The 20,000-nt window shown below is 37.3% G+C and overlaps 1 protein-coding gene across 2 annotated transcripts in view; it reads right to left on the bottom strand.

Annotated features, from left to right (window-relative positions):
- The window catches only part of LOC107719530 (MAM domain-containing glycosylphosphatidylinositol anchor protein 2-like), a 157,590-nt gene that overhangs the window by 16,745 nt on the left and 120,845 nt on the right, over window positions 1-20,000 (bottom strand). The window contains exons 11-12 of one of the 2 annotated variants that reach the window (XM_016526951.1): window positions 1,578-1,755; window positions 508-525 (exon numbers count right to left, since the gene is read on the bottom strand). In XM_016526951.1, the coding sequence (XP_016382437.1) occupies window positions 508-525; window positions 1,578-1,755 (196 nt within the window). The remainder of the gene's footprint in view (window positions 1-507; window positions 526-1,577; window positions 1,756-20,000) is intronic. The other variant, XM_016526952.1, reaches the window with a different exon arrangement.

Genomic DNA, 20,000 nt, shown 5'->3' with positions numbered 1-20,000 from the left:
ACATGGGTAAGCTGCTGAATAAACTATGAGCAGAATAAATGAAATAATGACCGGATGGAAGAAACATTTTTTTTTTTTTTTGAGAATTTTTTTCTCTGCTTTTGAAATTGCATCTGGTCTGCACAGGTCTTCTGTGGTCTTTTCTCGCAAATCCCTATTTTTATAAGCCATAAAGAGGGTGAAGGGCATTCGCTCGACAACCAAGTGCTGTTTAAAATAGTTTTGGATGGAGACTAGCACGTCACACCTTTTCCACAATATTTCATGTCTACTACCCATAAGCAAAGGCTTCAAATTAAGACAGAGCCTTTAAAGAGCCTTTAATATCACACTGGGGTTGTGCAACCTCGATAACAGAACACTGTGCACAGTTAATGAATGTGCCCGAGTGCATCCAGCCATTGGTGAAGTCATAAAGCTGCCACTTTACGATTGGTTTTCCAGTAAAAAAGAAGGGAAGGGGTTCAGGCACCACAGACGTAGGGTTTAGGACTGGATGTACGTTACCTGTTTCTCGACTGGCCTCTTTAAGAAGCACAAAGCAAAACAATATGATCAATCTACTAACAGTTGCTATTAAAATGCATGTCAACAGATGAGCATTATGTGCATTTTTCATGTACACAGCCAGCAGAGGTCTCTATTACATAAAAAAAAAAAAAAAATTTAAATGTCCCCTGCTGGTTATTTGTTAGATTAGCAGATTTGTACACAAATATTTAAAAGAGTCGAATCAATGAAGTGTTCTTTCTCAATAAAAAGATGAGGCATTTGCACAATATTTGGAGCTGTCAAATAATCTAATATTTAAGTTTTTTAAATAAATGACCTTGACTTTAAAACAGTCAGTACACAGACATTCATCTCTGTCAGTATTAGTACATTAACATGATTCTTAGTTTATTATTATTATGTTTTTCACAAGGAGTTATATATTTGCATGAAACATTCAGTGGGGTCCAAAAGTCTGAGAGCTTTGGTCAAAATCTAGCATTTTTTCTTACTGTATAATAATAACCATGATTAATAAAACTAAACTGAATGCATAATAATTTGAGAGAATAGCGTACTAAAAAAATTGATGAATTTCAGAGTTTTTACTATTACTTTATTACTAGAGGGATGCAAGCATTTCAATTTATGGCTGATAATGTAACCAACAAATGGTTTAATTAAGATTCTGTATAATTTTGTAAAATAAAATAAAAATAAATTAAATTAAAAACTAAAATAAACTGTTTTAAATTTTTACAAAATAGTCATTAATATCTTAATGCACAGCATGAAAAAAGGGGATTTTGAAATTTGCTAAAGAGATTTGAAAGATTAACTGTTATTAAGGATTTCCTGTGTTCATAAGTGTTTTTAAAAATGTACTGTTAGATTACAGCAAAGAAAGTCTAATTAAAATATAAAAATAGGGGGAAAACATGCACAAACATTGAATATCAATGAATAAATGAAAAAAAATGACCCCACTGTACTTGGATACTCACTTTCTCTTTCTCTTTTTTTGTAACAAAATACTGAGAACACTAAAAGCAAACATGATCATAACCAAAGAAGTTTTTTCTTACCACAGTAGCGAATGATCCTTTCTGTTGAATCGCCCTCCCCGAATCGTGTTATGGGTGTGAGGCGGACCTGGTAGGCCTCGGGTTTAATGAGTTCAGTAAGGTTGTAGGTAAGTAGTTCTCCTTTCTGGATGTTGTCTTCTATCGGGATTTCCTGCTCCCACCATCTCTGATGCCCCGTCTGAGGAAAAGAGCATAATTACATGTTCTTTATTTCAACACCTTATGATTAAGCATCAAGCCAGCACACACGTAAGTAATGATCCCCCAAAAGGTCCTTTTAATAACACAGTCTCTTGGGAACAAAAAGCATACATCGTGATAGGATGTCTCAGTCTGTACTATTAATTAAAAACATAATTTCAACATACTAATATTATAATACAACACATACTGAGCATACTGAAGCGCTTACCATGATGGGGATCACTTTATGTTGCGTTTGGGCTGCGTACACCACCACAGACCTGCCCGAGGTGGCGACGTCCACTGTGATGTCTCCAGAGGTGGCGGCTGATGCTGCAGAACCTCTTGGGGTAGTGACGCTCGCTGCTGTGTTCTCCGAGGCGATGGCGCCTGCCGCAGCTTCACCAAAGGTGGCAGCACATGCTGCAGAACCTTCTGAGGCGGAGGTGCTCGCTTCAGCTCCTTGCACGATGGTGGCGCCCAGCAACGCACTTTCTGTCTGTCATGTCACGGTCGAAGGAACCATTGCTGAACTCTCCCTGTATCCTGATGGTACTACTGTAGAACCTCCAGAGGTGGCGGCACCCGCTGCAGACCCTCTAGAGGTGTCAGTGGTACTCACTTATGAACTCTCGTCCTGTCCTGTCACGGCTATGGAGGCTGTCTGTGAACTCTCTGCCTGTTCTGTCACAGCTGTGGAGAACATTTACAAACTATTGTCTCATCCTGAACCGGCCAAGAAGGCCATTTGTGAACTATTGCCCTGTCTCAACCCAGCTGAAAAAGCTGTTTCTGAACTCTGAGCCTTGTCTGTCACACCTGAGGACGCTGTCTGTGCTGTTTGCCCCTCGCCTGGACCATAGCCTGTGTTTCGGATTAACCCTTTGGATTACCCTGTTTGGACATTGTTCGCCCGAGATCGACCACGCCCGCTCACTGGACTTCTCTTGTGTCTTGCCCTCAATATACCTGTTTGCCATTGTCTGACCCTTGCTTGTTTTGACTTTGTTGTAGAATAAAAGCTTTGCATATGGATCCGCACGCTTCTCGTCTCGTCGACCCTGTAACAAAAATATTGAAAAGAGCTAATCACATCTATTTCTGTGGCCATTTTAATATGTCTCACAGAGCTACTATGATATAAAGTCTATTCCTCTCCTAGTACTTTTCTCTCTCGGTATATTTTTAAGTTAAGAACACAGTCTTCTTTACTTCAAATTGAACTTTTCTGATTACAATGGCACCAGCCAATGGCTTTAATCAAAATGCACAGGCGCTTCCCGAAATGGCCCCACTTGTCTGATGCAAATCAGAACAAATTCTCTAAACAAACACCTACACACAGCAGAGGTGACATTTTCAACAATGATGCTTTTCACTGAGGAAAGAAAGCGCATGAGGTGACAATCACAACAAGTTCCTGAATGGGCAAAAATAAACATTATTGAATTTTTAGTGAGATATGTGAGCTGGCTAATTGATTTTGACAAGGCATTTTAGCTCCCTGACCCTCTCAATTAACTTTTTACAGCAAGCTGAATTAGTGCAATATTAGAAGAAGTCAATTCATTCCTTCAGCTTGGGCTTGAAGGAAAGCATAAATGGATTTCAGCTGATGCCTCTTGTCATTATTGTGGTGGTACATGAGAGGACATATCTAATTAAAATCCAGCACCTATGAAATCTTCCCGGATCTCCTGAAGTGAACTGCCGGGCAGTAAACAAACCAAAATGAGTGTTCTAATCACTAACAGAGAATCTGAAAGTTGTGAAAGTGTTTGCGAAAACCCTGGGCTTTCATTTGTCTAGTCTCATGTCAACTCAGCAACTCAAAGCCCTCATACATCTTTCATTACAAATATTTAGGATTAACAGTTTTCATTTCCAGCGAGGGTAAACACAAAAGTTGCTTCGGAGGAAAGTACACAAATTGTGAGCGTCAAGTCAACATGAAAAGATGTTTAAAACACATTTTTCTTCCACAATCTTACATACACTACCATTTTTTTTTGGAAAGAAATAAATACTTTTTTTTGAGCGAGGATGCATTCAAATGACTAAACTTTTGTTTTAAATTTTGTTACAATGTATTTGTAATTTCAAATTCTGTTCTTTTGAACTTTATTAAAGAACCCTGCAAAAATGCATCACAAAAATATAAATATATATTATGCAGCACAACTGTTTTGAGTATTGATAATAATAAGAAATGTTTCTTGATAACCAAATCAGCATATTATTTTGATTTCTGAAGGATCATGTGACACTGAAGAGTTGAGTAATGGCTGCTGAAAATTTAGCTTTGCCATTACAGGAATAAACTACATTTCAATTATTTTAAAAATTGTTTAAAATTGCAATACTATTTCACAATATTGCTGTATTTACTGTATCAAATAAATGCAGCCTTAGTGAGCAAAAGAGACTTCTTTCAGAAACATAAAATAGTATTGCCCCAAAACTTTTGCACAGTAAGAAAGTAAATATTCAAAAGAAAAAAAAATCCTAAAAAATATTTAAAGGAAAAGATACTCCCTTGAAGAAAATGTTTATGTTATCCACATTTTATTGATCAATTTATTTTTAACAACGTGCATCAATAAATCATGCACAACAGGACCTTTAACATTAAAAAAAGTATTTAAACACTTATGCATTAAAGCCAATATGATACATTATAATGAATTTGCAATCTGGGTTACACTTTATTTCGATAGTCCACTTTAGACATTCTATTATCTATAAGTAACTTTGTAACTACATGTCAACTACATGTCAACTAATTATCATTAATTTGCAACTACATGTCTACTAACTCTCAGAGTAGACTGTTAGGGTAGGTTTAGGGTTAGTAGAATAAGTTGACAAAGAAAGTGTTAGAAGATATTAAGCAGACAGTCTACTAATACTCTACTAACTGCTAGTTGACATGTAGTTGCAAAGTTACTTACTGTTAATAGAATGTCTAAAGTGGACTATCGAAATAAAGTGTTACCGCAATCTGTTTTACAATGGCTGTTTGTCCAAGCAATAACAGACGGGTCATTACTAACATTATCATTACAATGGGCCAGTTATTATTCTCATGGATTGTTGAGATCCTTTGGCCATCGTATGTGCAGTTGGTCAGAATAATTGTGACCATTTGCAAACTTGAACTTTTGCCACGTGACAACTATCAGGCAGGCTGTAGATACACAACGATGGAAGGACACTGTTATGTGGTGGCTGTTGATCTTGGCCTCATGACTACTGTCTCAGAGCTTCGCTGACTGACAGCCGTACACAGACTCCACCGGCAGTCAGCCTCGTCACCGCGGGTCTCACTGGATTCAAATACAAGATGATTGGTTAAATCAGTGGGGCGAGAGAGAGGAGGGGAGGGTGGCAGCAATAGCCCTGAGAAGTTGCCAGTGTTCCCATCAGGGTCTCTCTCTCTCCTGGTAACAAGATTTCCATCGCCAAATCCAATTACTGTTTATTGCTTCTGTGAGATTTCTAATTCCATGCCTGCAGATCTTGTAGAGGGGAAAAGCATTGGTGCGGGCACATATAAGAAAAGATAGACCGTTTTTTCCCCAAAGCACCTTACTCCTGCAATGCATCATACAACAACAGCTTATTTCAAAGTCTCTCCTCTTTAAAAAGAGAGAGAGAAAAAAAATCAATACATTCATAAGTGGTATCATCACAGACAGCTTTCAGCAGCATTTGATCTTATCTATGTAAAGCTGCTAAACCCCAAAACTCAATTAAACCCCACTGAAGAGAATCACAGATCATTTCTGCATGCCAAAAAATGACTCTTAACCTTCTCCAAACAAAACAAGAAAAACCTAACGTTAAGTTTTTTTACACTAGCGAGGAACACTTGACATGGAGCATCCTTCAACACCACATTTGGGTGCGATTTCATCTTACGCATCTGCTTTTTTCATGTGGTTCAGTGTGCACAGCTCCAGGGACCTTCTGTTTCTTCCAACACAGCACTCAAATCTTAACACATCCTTGAGCAAGACACTCTAAACCTTGTTGTGGATGTGAGGGGCCAATATTGAAGCATACAGCCCTCAAACTGAAGGAGAGTGTGAAGAGCAAGGGTCAGAGAGAGCACGCACGGGCTGACAAAACAACCTTGAAGAACCAACCAGCTCTGACGAAATGCTTCAACTTTGGTGCCGCTGATATAACACCCAACTTAAATCTGTGGAATTTGAAAAATAATCTATTGTGATCTAAGAAAGTGACCTTGGCTGACTGTATACATGAGAAAAATTAGCCTTCTCGCTGCATAAAGTCAATACTTGTGTCCATGTGCAAATTAACTTCAGCTTTATACTTTTTAACTGTTATATGGCATGATGAAAGGAATAGTTCACTATAATTTTTGACTTTATATTTTCTTTCATTATTTGCTCATTCTCAAATTGTTCCAAACCTGTATGACTTTCTAACTTCTGTAGGACTCAAAAAGGAAATGTTAGGCAGAATGTTCAAGCTGCACTTTTTCCATTTAACAAAAGTGAATAGTGACCACGGGGCCAAAAAAGGTCAACTCATACACTACAATTTGGGTTTGAGGTTAATAAGATTTTTTTTTTTCTGAAAGAAATGAATAGTTTTATTCAGTAAAGATGCATTACATTATCTAAAGTCACAGTAAAGGCATTTATAATTATTTGAAAAAAAGATGTTGAACTGTATCAGAATGTCATGTCCACTGAAGACTGGAATAATATAAAAATTACATATACTGTACTAAAATAGAAAAGTTAATTTAAATTGTAATAATATTCCATAATATTACTGTTTTAATGTATTTTTGATCAAATAAATGCAGTGGTGAACATGAAACTTGTTATGACATGAGGGTGAGTAAATAATGACAGAATTTGTATTTTTATCCCTTTAAACTCACACCTACAGTATTGGGAAAGCAGCATAGCATATGAAACTTCTCTTCAGGCCAGTAATCTATTCTGTGAGGATACACATCGTGACAGGGTTCATCACAACGCTACTCTGAGACACATGTGGCAAAGCTGCCAACAGCAGAAGGAAAACGCAAAGTTTCACAATCAGCAGAGGCTCAACGCCAAAGGCTTTCTCTGGGGTCACTCGCGACAGAAGCATTATTATATTTTTATAAAGTAATTTTCATCTTCTACTCATTAACATAGCTTAAGAATTCCGAAAACAGTCCTCGAGTTTCCCTCCTGGTTTCTCTGTAAACCATCTGTGCTCTGAACCGCATATATTTTCCCCTTTCGGTAAATCTTGGGGCTGTTGCAGTTTGGCAACGAATTCTGATTACGAATCAAACCGAGCACAATTACGCCACTCACATTTGCGCACACAGCATAATTTAAGGCTATTCTGCATTACATACAAACCTGACATTTCCCTTCCTCTGAACATGACCTTTATTCAAATACCATCATCAGAGAGAGGAATACAGGCCTCTTCTTTGGGTCCCAGAAACAGAGAAACATTATCCTCAAAATGCGAGGTTAATTAAAAAAAACCCCACACGCATCTGTGTTAACCTTTCAAGAGGAACTGCCCCAGTAATCCAGTGGTGAATACAGGAAAAACAAACTGCACTTACGATATCGGCACAGAAATTCATAGTCAGACTGAATGAGAATCTACATGATCTTCTACAGCACTGCTACATCAGCGCTCACCATCGCTGTTCTTATGAATAAAAGGAAAGGTCAAATAATCTCTCTAGCGGCACTGGAACTTGCTGGTTACACAAGGTGTGTGCGACACTCGCTAAATAACAGCTGTCTTTGGGATTCAAATATAACACAAAGTAAAAACATCCCAATTCACCTGCTCTCAACGAAAGTACTTTTGCCTCATTTGTTCTACCTTTTTTGTTCTGCATTGTAATATATGTTGCCGGTCGGAGGTAAAATGGCTTGTTGCTATGGCAACTGGGCTTACTTCTCATTCATGACATCGTTCAGCAAATCTTGTTGTATAAAGACGAGCAGAGAAAGAGTTGGGGATGAAGGGAGGATGGGGCGGTTGATATGAAGAGAACAAGACATTCTGCCCTTATGCAAATTCTAACCGAAACACCTTTTTGTGCACTGAGATACATCAACTCCACATGGGAGAAAGGAAATTATATTTTGTGTAAATAAGAACCTCATTAGTATTTGATCGAAGATATCTAAGGAAAAAAGGGGCTGATTTGCAATTCAAAACATGGCAATTAAAGCAAATTATGATGATTTTGTTCTCAGTGCATACTTGGAGGCAACCTAAGGAAATTTAATAAAAGAACTCTTTGCAAGTGTTAATATACTAAGTTTATGAAATCAAATTATTTGGATAGCCAGCTTAATTATGATCAAGGTCAAAGGTGAAGATGTGCTGATCTCAAACAGAAGGTTTCCTGAATTAAACCAATACTTTCCTCACAGCAAGTTCATCTGGACAAGTTCAAAAGGTGAAGCAGTGCTGATCTATGAACATCTCAAAATTCTCCTTAATGCATATTTAAGTACTTCCACCCTGCAGCACTAAAACCTTGGCTTATATCTATGCATGAGTCACGTGCACGGCAAATGCTAAACATAGAAACGTCATCTATTCTATATCTCCATTGGGAAACATGCTATGGCACGCTAAAGCATTGTCAACTCTTTTTATTGTGAGTTATGAGCAACACAGGATTACTAAATATAGACTAACCCATCTATAAATGAGGTCAAATGATGCAAACTGGCATTTCACTGATGCTCCCCATGTGCATTTAAAGGAAAAGTTCACCCAAAAATGAAGATTTGCTGAAAATGTACTCACACTCAGGCCATTCAAATCTGTTTCTTCATCTGACCAGATCTGGAAAATGTAGCATTACATCATTTGCTCACCCATGAATCCTCTGCAGTGAATAAGAGCCGTCAGAATCAGAGTTCAAATAGCTGATAAAAAACCTCACAATAATCCACATGACTCCAGTCCATCTATTAATATCTTGTGAAGTAAAAAGCTGTGTGTCATTAAGGCGTTTTAACTTTTGACATAGTTTCTGGTCAAAATAGGATTCAATAAGTCCATCCCCTGTTTTCCTCTCACATCAAAATCCACCAACATATTTGTTAAGAACTGTTTTCGCTTGTAAACGTGCTTGATCTGTGCATATTTCTCTCCTGATTCAGACAAGATGACTTTTTCACTGAAGAAAGCAATATTATGGATAGGGGATTCATATTTTATGGAAGCCCGTTTCCACCACTGAATAAAAAAATAAAAAAGGTAATTGCGACTTTTTATCTCACAATTCTGAGATATAAACTCACAATTCTGAGAAATGAAGTCAGAATTGCGAGATATAAACTATGTAAAACAGAATTGCATGATATTAACTCACAATTGTATGTTATAAAATTAGAATTGCGAGACATAAACTTGCAATTCTGAGAAGAAAGGTCAGCATTGCGAGTTTGTATTACGCAATTTTAAAAAAAGAAGTCAGAGTCAGAAGATGTAAACTTGCAATTGCAAGAAAAAAGTCAGAATTGTGAGATAAAAACTCGCAATTACCTTTATTTATTTTTTATTCAGTGGCAGAAACGGGCTTCCATATATTTTAGCTAGAAGCAATGGTTTGAAGCTAAAAACATTTTAAAGATTAATTTGTTTCTAACAAAGATGCCGCTTTTTGCTTCACAAGATGTTAATTGATAGATTGGAGTCATGTGGTTTACTTGTGGATTATTGTGATGTTTTTATCAGTCGTTTGTACGGCACCCATTCACTGCAGAGGATCCATTGGTGTGAAAGTGTAATGCTAAATTTCTCCAAATCTGTTCAGATGATTAAACAAACTCATCTACATCTCGGATGGCCTGAGGGTGAGTAAATATTCAGCAAATTTCCATTGTTGGGTGAACTAATCCTTTAATGTCAGTTTGTGTCCACTGCATTTCTGATGCAGTTTAGAGCCATTATACAACAAATCCCCTATTGACATTTGCTTCAGTTTCTTTCTTTTTTAACCGCAGAGAGTGAAAAATGGTCGTTTACTTGAGTTCTAACTAAAAAAAAGGGAGTTCTAACTAAAAAAAGAGCGAGAGATTGGAAGCTGCAATAACAAACTATATGCACATACACGCATACCTGCGCAGGCAAAATATGAATCGCTTTCATCAGTGTAACCGCTCCAACGTGCCTCCGGTAATAAGACTTCACACAAGACTTATTTTGTCATAATGCACACTAATAGCAACGAGCTTCGTTTGTAAATAAGGTTTTATGCTAACGTTAGCCCACGCATAGGCCCAAGGACATTGTACCTTTAGATGCTTCATCCGGTGTAATGTAAATTGCATATTTCCAGAGAACAGCCACGCGTCAATGTCGTGCAAGTCTTTGAATTAGCCCGCAGGCCAGCTTGATGACTGCCGAGTGCTGTTTGCTACAGTACTGATACAAATCCTTTGCTACAATGGAGAATAATATCTTCTTGTTATGGTACTGTAAATATGAAACGGTCTCCTAGCACACTGTCCCTATGCACAAACAATTCATAGCGTGAAAAGGTGGCCTACTGTCATTTATGTCACAGATTGAAAGAGAAACACGTCAGCAATGTGTGAGTCTCAGTGTGAAAGTGCATGCATGGAAGTGCAGAAGTGTGTCCTTGAATCTGTGTGTGGGGGGCCTTGATGTTTTATTAGCATGCAAACAGTGTATGTGTGCATTTGTGTATCCGCATCAGTTACATTTTCTCCAAGGACGCCAAATAGAACGAATATAACCAAAATATAACAAATATTACAAAATATGTGACTGAATAATGCAGAAAATTGTTCATTTCTTGGAAGTAACACTGCCCAAACCTGAGCAAGGTTTCAGAAGGCAGCAATGTTTCTTTTGCCTTCCTTGAGATCCCATTGAGATCCCAAAGTGTACATGTGAGATGGTGAGAAACAAGCGAAAAGTCAAAGCTGCAACTGGCTGATTACCATGTTAATGTCTCTCTATCATATCAACCAAACTGAAGGAAATTAATGAACAGATTACAAGTAAACAACTGAAAATACTGAAAATCAGACTTTTGTGACTTACGCAACCTTTCAAACGTTTGGAGGCAAAACTATTTTTTAATGCTTTTAAATAGCCTAAGGGCCAGTTTTACTAAACAGGGCAAATTAGCACGTGAGCGCAATACCAAAAAAGCGCAGATGGGAGGGGAAATTTATGCAGGTGATTTACTAATAGGACTGTGCAAATAATCGAATGCGATGATCATGCGCATCTCGTCAGTAAAGCCGTTTCTGTGATTAATAGTAAATCTCCATCACCTGCTTTCAGATGGAGCGGCATTTAATACACAGAGCCGTAGTTCACTGACAAGCTACGCAATATCACGTTCATAATCGCAGGCGATACACCGCCGATAATTGCATGATCATCGCATTTGATTATTTGCACAGCCCTATTTACTAACAATGCGCAAATGAAAGAACACAGACCTCATTTACATATCGACCAACGCAATATAACAAGCGCAGCGCAAATTAGCGTAGTCACAAATAAAGAATAAAGAAATAAAGAAGCCACAGTATGTTGAAAAGAAACGATATTGATTCTTAAATCCTAAGAATCGATTAGTCTAGCCTGTTTTCAGTTAGCTAATGAACGGAACTTTAAAGCGCACCTCCCATCCAATAAATCACAATAAGCTTTGTGCTGTTACTTTTGATATGAAACAAAGTTTCAGATTTCAAATTCTATCCATTTTATTACAGTATTCAAACAATAAATGCCATTTTGGCACTGTTTAATTTTGGAGCGACAGATCGTTGTAGCGCCTCAGTTCTAGAGAAGTGGCAGGGCACAGTGCGTGAACCGATCATTTCATCTACTTTAATACCAGTTTCATCATGAAAAAAACATGAATAATCATCCGATGGTAAGTTAAAAATAAAGAATACGACTTACCGAAATCTGTATCCTGTCGCATGTAATCGCTCAATCAGAGTTTCAACCGTGCAAAGATGTCAATATAACAGCTTGTAAACAATGTCACGTTACGTCATTTACCTCAGAAAAAAATATTCTGTGATCAAACTCGTTAGTCAGCTAGAGAAATCTAGAGAGGAGCATTTTGCTAAATATATGCACCATATAACATATTCATTATAATTTTTATTGTTCTTCAGTATTTAATTTATGTTTAAATAAATCTGTCAAGTTTTTATGACAGCCACCATTTAAATGTTTATATTTCAAACAACGAATTGGAGTAGAAATATAATTATGTAATTGTAACTTTATTATTATAAAAACTTCATTGAGTGTAATTTAAGCGTTTGTATACAAATTAATTTTAACCTTGAATATTATAGGAACTTAGTACCAACTGACCCTCATGTAGTTACATTTTATAGCATTAGCTGAGAGATTTTTTTTTCTTTTAGAAAATGTGGCATGTATTTTACTCTATATATATCCAAAATAATTGATATCGAATCAAATCAGAAATCGGATCGAATCACAAGCTTGTGATTCAAAATCGAATCATGAAATCTGTGTCAAAACCCAGCCCTAGTGGAAACGGTGATGATTTTTTTTAGGATTCTTTGAAAAGAACAGCATTTATTTGAAATTAAAATATCTTGTAACATTATAAATGTGTGTCACTTTTGATTCATTTAATGCATCCTTGCTGAATACAAGTAAATAAAAGAAAACAAAAATCTTACTGACCCCAAATGTTTAAATTGGTAGCATACGTAAATTCTATAAACTAGTATGTTCATATAAACTTACAGCAACATTATAGTATTACTTCCTTACTGATAGTGTAACATACTGTAAAAGGTGTAAAAAGGTGTAAAATTTTCAGAAGACAAGCGCCTGCTACTGATCTATATATGTTTGAGAATGAATGAGACAGGCGTTAAGCTATCAGAGAGGGAATTACGAGGGTGAACAGTATGGGATTTGAGACCAGAGGGGAAAAGAGGAAGTCATGTGGGGGAAGAGATCTGATAAGTGCGCCCTGCTGAGTTCACTACTGAAGCAGCACTATGTGAGTGTGTTGAAGGGACTGAAGGCGGAGGGCGGCCTGACTCTGAGATTCCAGACTCCGTGAATAGAACAGAACAGAATCATTATTTGTCATCACACAACCAGTGGAATTTATTTCCACAACTTTACACAAAAGAAGATATCTTGAAGAATGTTTTTGTCAAGGAAATTTAATAGAAAACAAAACATTCAATATTCTCATTGACTTTGACTGTAAAGCCAATAAATCTGTCAAAATATTTTATTATGTGTTAATATTGCGACTAGACTAAAAACTACTTTCCAAGATGTTAGTAACAATGCAATATTAGGCTACTCCGGTACACAAGACAACATTGTTTTTAGATGGACTGATTAAAATCCTTGTATGCCCTTGTGTAAAATCAGCCAATCAGAATAATGCTTGCCAAAACGATGAAATGCTTTTCAGTTTTGTTGGCAAAATGCATCAGCCACTAGTTGAATTCACTTTTTATAGGCATGAATGAAATATTTACAGCATTAAATATTTACTTGTCAAGTTAACCTTGCAACAATTTAGCAAAACATTTTCATGTTTACATTGTTTTTATCATTTAATAGTTACGTGACATGCAGGTAAACAAAATATATTTCACAATTTTTTAAGTATTACTTTTTATTTTACATTAAAAATAATTTGTTTAAATGATTTCTTTTAAATTGTACAATTTTATAAATTATTCTCACAAACACCCTGCAATTCCCCCATGAAACCACATTAAAATGGTGTAGAGGTACATACTTTAACAATGGAAAAAAACCTAAGTACTTACTTAAAAACAAAAGTAGTGCAGGCATATTAAACACTCTAAAGTTAGAGTGAGCAAGTAACGTGGAACAAAATCCCAGAAGCAGCCTGAGGTAAAAGGCTTCATCTGAGCACTACATGGAAAGTATGATCAATAGAGAGATTCTCACAATGCTGTTGAAACATTGCAGAGATATGATGACACACTTACAGCGTGAATGCAATTCAAACACGCTACAACAAGTTCTTGGGGGTAAAATGGGGGGCTGAGGGTCACCTGTCATCCCACAGGTGCTTCGTGGCTCCATTTTACATTGGGCACCGATTGATAATTGTGATAATCATTTACTTGTAATAAGAAAGCAGTTGGAATTTCAAAGGAGGAAATGAACTCTATGAAACCTTGAATATGAAATGGAATATATTTCTGAACTGGATAACAAAAAAAACAATAACAAGGCTTTGGAAATGAGAAACAATATGAGTATTTTCCACACCAAACATCTCGTATACTTCACACTTTTAGGAGCCAAATTTGGTTTATCAGGAATTCAGAGGAATTAGATTTCTATAATGTGGATTTGGAAGCTTTATGTGCAAATGCCTTTACTACGCCTGGAAAATTAAACAATGCAGCAGTTAAAGAGGCTTCTATTTCTCCTCTAGCCTGGGAGCTAAAGATAGTGCTAAAACAATATCCTTAAAGACACTTAATTCCCATTAAAGTAAACTCTGAAATCCCTTTAATTAAAGATGAATCGTTATACAACGTGCTATATAACATCCTCTAAACATAAGGCTGAAGCAACTTGCAGCACTGCAGAGGTGTAACCTTATATGTCATCTAAGTTTGGATGACTTTTACAACAGCGTGTTAAGTGCCATAAGCACAGAAAAAAATGTTAAGAGGGCTCGTTAAACTTGAAGTACGTAGGCTGTGTAGTGAAAAATGAGGTCATAGAAACATTAGGGCTGTTCAAAACTATGGCTGCATGCTGGCCTTTACAGCTGCTGTGAGACCAGTGCTCTAGTGGCTTTAATAATCCTTGAGGATCTGGCCGAATATCAGAGAATTTCTTTACAGAATCTGTGATAATGCAGAAATCTTCTTGGGGTTGTATGTCTATCCCAGCTACACTGCAACCAAAAATGCACAAATGGGCTAACTAAAGTAAATACTGAAACCTGTAAGCCTTGTTTACACAGTACTTTAATAATATCAGGTTCGATTAGGAATGCACCAATCATTTCATTTCACTGCAGAGAAACATCTCATAATAAATGCATCATATTTACTATTATATTATTTATTTAATATATTAATATTATTATAATATTATTCATACTATAGCTATATTACATCATTGCTAACGGTTACATTTAACAGTGTTATCATATTACTTCTGTTTTCAAAGATTTACTTTAAGTGTGCATTAGATGAATGTAATCTCAATGCAAAGAATCGGGAAAATGGTTAATACTCAAAAATAAAATAAAATAAACTATAATATTGGCTGATTTAAGCACACTGCTAAATACATGTTGTCCCATAACATACAAGGGCTGACTACTTACCTGTCAATAAGGCTAAAAGGGTCTCTTAAGCCATAAAACCCCAAAGATCATGCATGATTCTACGCAGACGCTACACAATCATTCACCACGCTAAAATAAGGGTTTAAACTATGACAGTTACATAAGTCTTTAAAACAAGTAAAAAAAACCCAAAAAAAAACAGGAAAACATTCTGTTTTTTAAGGTTAAAAAACATGAAAACAACTTGCTTTTTAACATCAGGTTAAAAAACAGGAAAAAGTGCTTACATATACATGCAAAAGACTTCACGGTCTCTAGTTTGCTTGACATCAACATGCAGTGACTAAAACAGCAAGCATTCCACGAAATGTTAGTGAGGAGATTACAATTTTGAAAAGAATATTTTGAAGCAGTAATGTGCATTTATCAAAATGCAGTAACACACTGACATAGCAGTCAAGAAATCCTCTCCTTAAAATCTGATCACAAATAACCACAGAAGATCTTTCTACCAGGTTTAAACAGAGCCAGTGCTTTGATTCTTACTGAATCTTTTCATTTGGAATATGTGTTTCTCCACAATAATTTGAAACAGAACGAAAGGAAATAACAAGCAATCAGTCTGAAAGCCTGTTATCCACCAAGCAACGCATTTAAGAATCCCGATCGCAGGTTACACTGTTCAACATTTTTTTACTAGAAATTACATAAAAGGAAAAAAAGATATTCAAAATCATCGTTTTTATTACTCAGTCCGCACTCACAGCCTCAAAGAGTGTTAATATAGTACGTGAAGGCTATAAAAAGCAAGGGTAAGCAATCTCATTCCTAGGGGATCCATAAACACGCCAGACCCCCGCAGTGAAATTGCCCGTCCCAGGGTTAGGCACTGAAGCGCTGCCTAATATGCTTGGCTGGCAGTGTCTCCGTTAGCTTGCGCGCACTCCAAACCCTCTCATTTAGGATTGTCAGGCTAAGACTTCCCATGCCCGTCGCGTCCTGGAAATGTCACTAGCCAAAGCAGCGATGAGCCCACAGAGCGTTGCCAGGCGCTCGCGTTGACAGGTGACCAGGCGAGACAACATGATGGATGAGCACGTAGGGGAAAAGCGGCATGTTAAACAGAACAAATAAACTGCAGAACAACAGTTGGCGAACAAAAAAGGATGCGCAGAGGCCGTGTAGAGAGAGAATATAAGGAATTAGAGAAGAGGCCAGACTCTTCCATCATGATCAGAACAGATGAGTCAATCACCACCCACTGCAGGCACAAAACACAGCTCCACACCCACACGTGCACACAGACACACGGAAGCACAGAACGGACGCCCCCGCAATCGCTTCACACAGCTAACCTCTGTTCGCTAGGGTCCCATCCTTGATTTCTCCTGTAAAGCTTATCTTATTACAACAGCTTCGTCCCACCGGACACAGCTGTTAATTAGTTTTCTGCCCCTTCTCTTGTTTTTGACTCTCTCTCTTTCTCTTTGCAGTGCCAGGTGTGCTTTCAGTTGGGAAGTCATCAAGGATAGTACAAGGCGTCCTCTCTATAGTGCAAATGACACACATGCTGTTATTTCTCTTTTAGAGTTAATGAATTAAATGCTTTCAGCTGATAAAGGTAAATATGAAATGTGACAGATGCTGGGAAATAATGATCATCTGAATTCAAACGGATAGAGCCTTTTTCTTTCAAGCCTGTGATGTGCATCTTTTGAAAAAAAGTCAGTTTTTTGTGACATTCTTCACATTTTTTTATTAGCAAAACTAATGGAGGACATCAATAGCAACATTTCGTGGACATTATGGGAGGCATGGATTTGATTATTTTTTGATTCTTCAGTCCATCCAGATTATTACACTCGAGGACACATACAGATGGGTAGTTGGCATGCTGCGGGTGTGACATGCTATTTTGCATCTACAGCCACTTTTTCATTTTGCTGATTCTTTTATAATCATACATGTAGCCTTTATGAACCATTATAAATAGAGAGAATCCATGAAATATATTTGTAGTTTTAAAAAGTAATTTGTCACACTGAAGGGCCCATTAAAACGAGCTAGTAAAGACAAAAGTGATAAAAAAAAATAAATAAATAATGACCAGTTTCCGGACCTTAGATACACTACCATTCAAAACTGTGGGGTCAGTTAAACTGATCAGTTAAGACATAAAAGAATCCTGAAAAAATATATCATGCTTACTACAAAAATATTAAAATGATAGTTCACCCAAAAATGAAAATTCTGTCATTAATTACTCACCCTCATGTCGTTCCAAACCCATAAGACCTTTGTTAGGATGTTTTTGATGAAATCCGAGAGCCTTCTGACCCTGCATAGACAGTAATGCAACTGCCACAAAAAGCATTCTCGTCTTTGAAGGTCTTACGGGTTAAGAACGACATGAGGGTTAATGATAGAATTTTCATTTTTGGGTGAACTATCCCTTTAAGCAGCAACAAAACTGTTTTCAACATTGACAATAATAATAAATGTACATTGAGCCCCAAATCAGCATATTAGAATTATTTCTGAAGGTTAATGTGACACTGAAGACTGTGATGTAATGGCTGCTGAAAATTTAACACAGGATATTTTAAAATATACTAAAATAGAAAACTTTAAATTGCAATAATATTTCACAGTATTTTTGAACAAATAAATTCTGTCTTGTTCAGCATAAGAAACTTCTTTTAAAACCATGAAAAAACATCACCAACTATATAACAAACCACAAGTACCATAAAAGCAGTCATATGGCCTCAGAAGACTTGCAATAAAAACCATGAGTTTAAAAATAGTATGAAATTCTTTTATTGTGCTTTAATGTGTCTTTATGGAGCTAGCTTTTAGTCAGTAACTGTTGATGTACAAAAAGAGCTCCAAATAATTTTCAAACATTTCTATTTTTGTGTTCCTGGAAAAAATGACAGAATTCGGGTTGGCAGTAACATTTGGGTACATTATGACCTAAAGTTCATTTTTGGATGAACTATCCCTTTAGCCTAAAATAATGCCATTAAAAATAGGTTAATGGACATCTCTTGCGTCAACTGCCTAGAAACCAATATTACTCATGTGCAAACACAAAATTCATCTCAAGTTCAACAATCCCTTGAGCATTAAAAGCAGAGTGCTAAGACTAGTAAACACTACTAATAATGCAATCCCAGAACACAAGCAAGGCAGAGACCTTAATGGAAATGGCAAAAAGCCTGAGAGAATGAGAGGGAGAGAGGAAGGAAAGGATACGGCGAAAACAACAACAACAGTAGTATGGCATGGCGAAGCGTGCTACGTTTACTTTGAACTGACTTTGAGCACCAGTAGGCAGCCACTAGCAAAGGCGAATCTGACAAGGAATAAATCACCCCACATGATGTCATTAAAAATGTCCGTGGACGCTGCCATTCCAGCTGAGCAGAGGAAGTGTGAAGGAGAGGGTGACAGAACAGTGCGATGATGACTCGTAATTGACAACCACACTGCTCTGCGTGACCAGGCACGCCGAGGCGGAACAGTACAGAGCATCGCAGAGCGCTAAAGCTCTTGGTCAAATATTAGCCCGACTCAATAAACAGAATGTATCTGTTTCACTGACATGAACTACGTAAACAGTAATTATAGATGTCTCTCATGAATCCTAATAATGTTCCTTGACTTATCCTATATGTGTAGGATGTTGACAGTTGAAATTGTTCTAACTCAATACTAATTTAGCACTTTTAATAAGCAGTTGTGCACACCATTCTGCACACAGGCCAAATGTACCATTAACATGGACACTACACTAAAACAATAAAGATGCGAACAGTCTATAAACAATTACATATTGCCATGAGCACAGCTCACAGTCTTTTTCACAGCCAAGAAGGTGCATTTCATTTGCATTGTTTGTGGCTTTTTAAAAGATAACTTAGCATTCTGGTAAACCGAACATTCAGCACTTTTATTTAAGAAGAAGAAAAAAAAAACTATCCTCAAAATTTAGCTATAAATGTTAAACTGACTTTGAACTGTCTTATTTATGGGCCAATGACATGATGCTCTTTTTCACCTAGTAATTTAAATATAAATAAATATATATGCATCATAGCATGCTTGTAATTTACAATGCAGTTTAATTGTATTAATTTAATTTACATTTTTTTTATTTATATATTATTTTTAATTAATTACAATACCGCTGACAACAGGAAATGATGTCATAGAGCCCTGCAGACCCTCATGACCGTGTCACAAATTTAATAAGTCTCTTAAATTATCTGATAATTTGAACCAAAAACTTCACATTAAAGGGATAGTTCACCCAAAAATGAAAATTCTGTCATTAATTACTCACCCTCATGTCGTTCCAAACCTGTAAGACCTTCCTTCATCTTTGGAACACAAATTAAAATATTTTTGATGCATTCCGAGAACTCTCAGACTGTCAGGATCATGGACCTGTTTTGTTGTGTTTTGCCCCTGTTTCGAGCAGAGCGCCGTCGTCCGAAGATGGTCCTCGAGAGGATTTCGCCGCCTTCGTGGAGTGGACTCTGGTGGCAAACGGATCGCCATCCACCACCTTCCCCATGGATGATCTCGCCAGATCCACTCCAGACCCAGTGCCCAGTCCACCATCTGGTGCAGAGCATCAGCCCGAGCCCATCACCGCCGCGATCAATGAGCCAGCGCAATGCCGAGCGAATGAGCGGAGGATAGCCCCGGATGTGGAACCCCACCCGTCAGACCACGTGCGAGAGCCGGTGACATTGCCCACCGAGAGGGAGCTAGCCGTGGACGGTGAGAGCGCAGAGTGGAGCTCCGCCCACTGCACCGCGGCTGAGGGTGAGCTAATTATACATCTGGGACTGCTGGACTGATAGACT

This window comes from Sinocyclocheilus rhinocerous, unplaced genomic scaffold, assembly GCF_001515625.1.
Source record: "Sinocyclocheilus rhinocerous isolate Xijiao unplaced genomic scaffold, SAMN03320098_v1.1 scaffold2889, whole genome shotgun sequence".
NCBI classification, from domain to species: domain Eukaryota; kingdom Metazoa; phylum Chordata; class Actinopteri; order Cypriniformes; family Cyprinidae; genus Sinocyclocheilus; species Sinocyclocheilus rhinocerous.
Note: the sequence above shows the minus strand (reverse complement) of the source record. Positions and strands in the feature narration are given on the sequence as shown.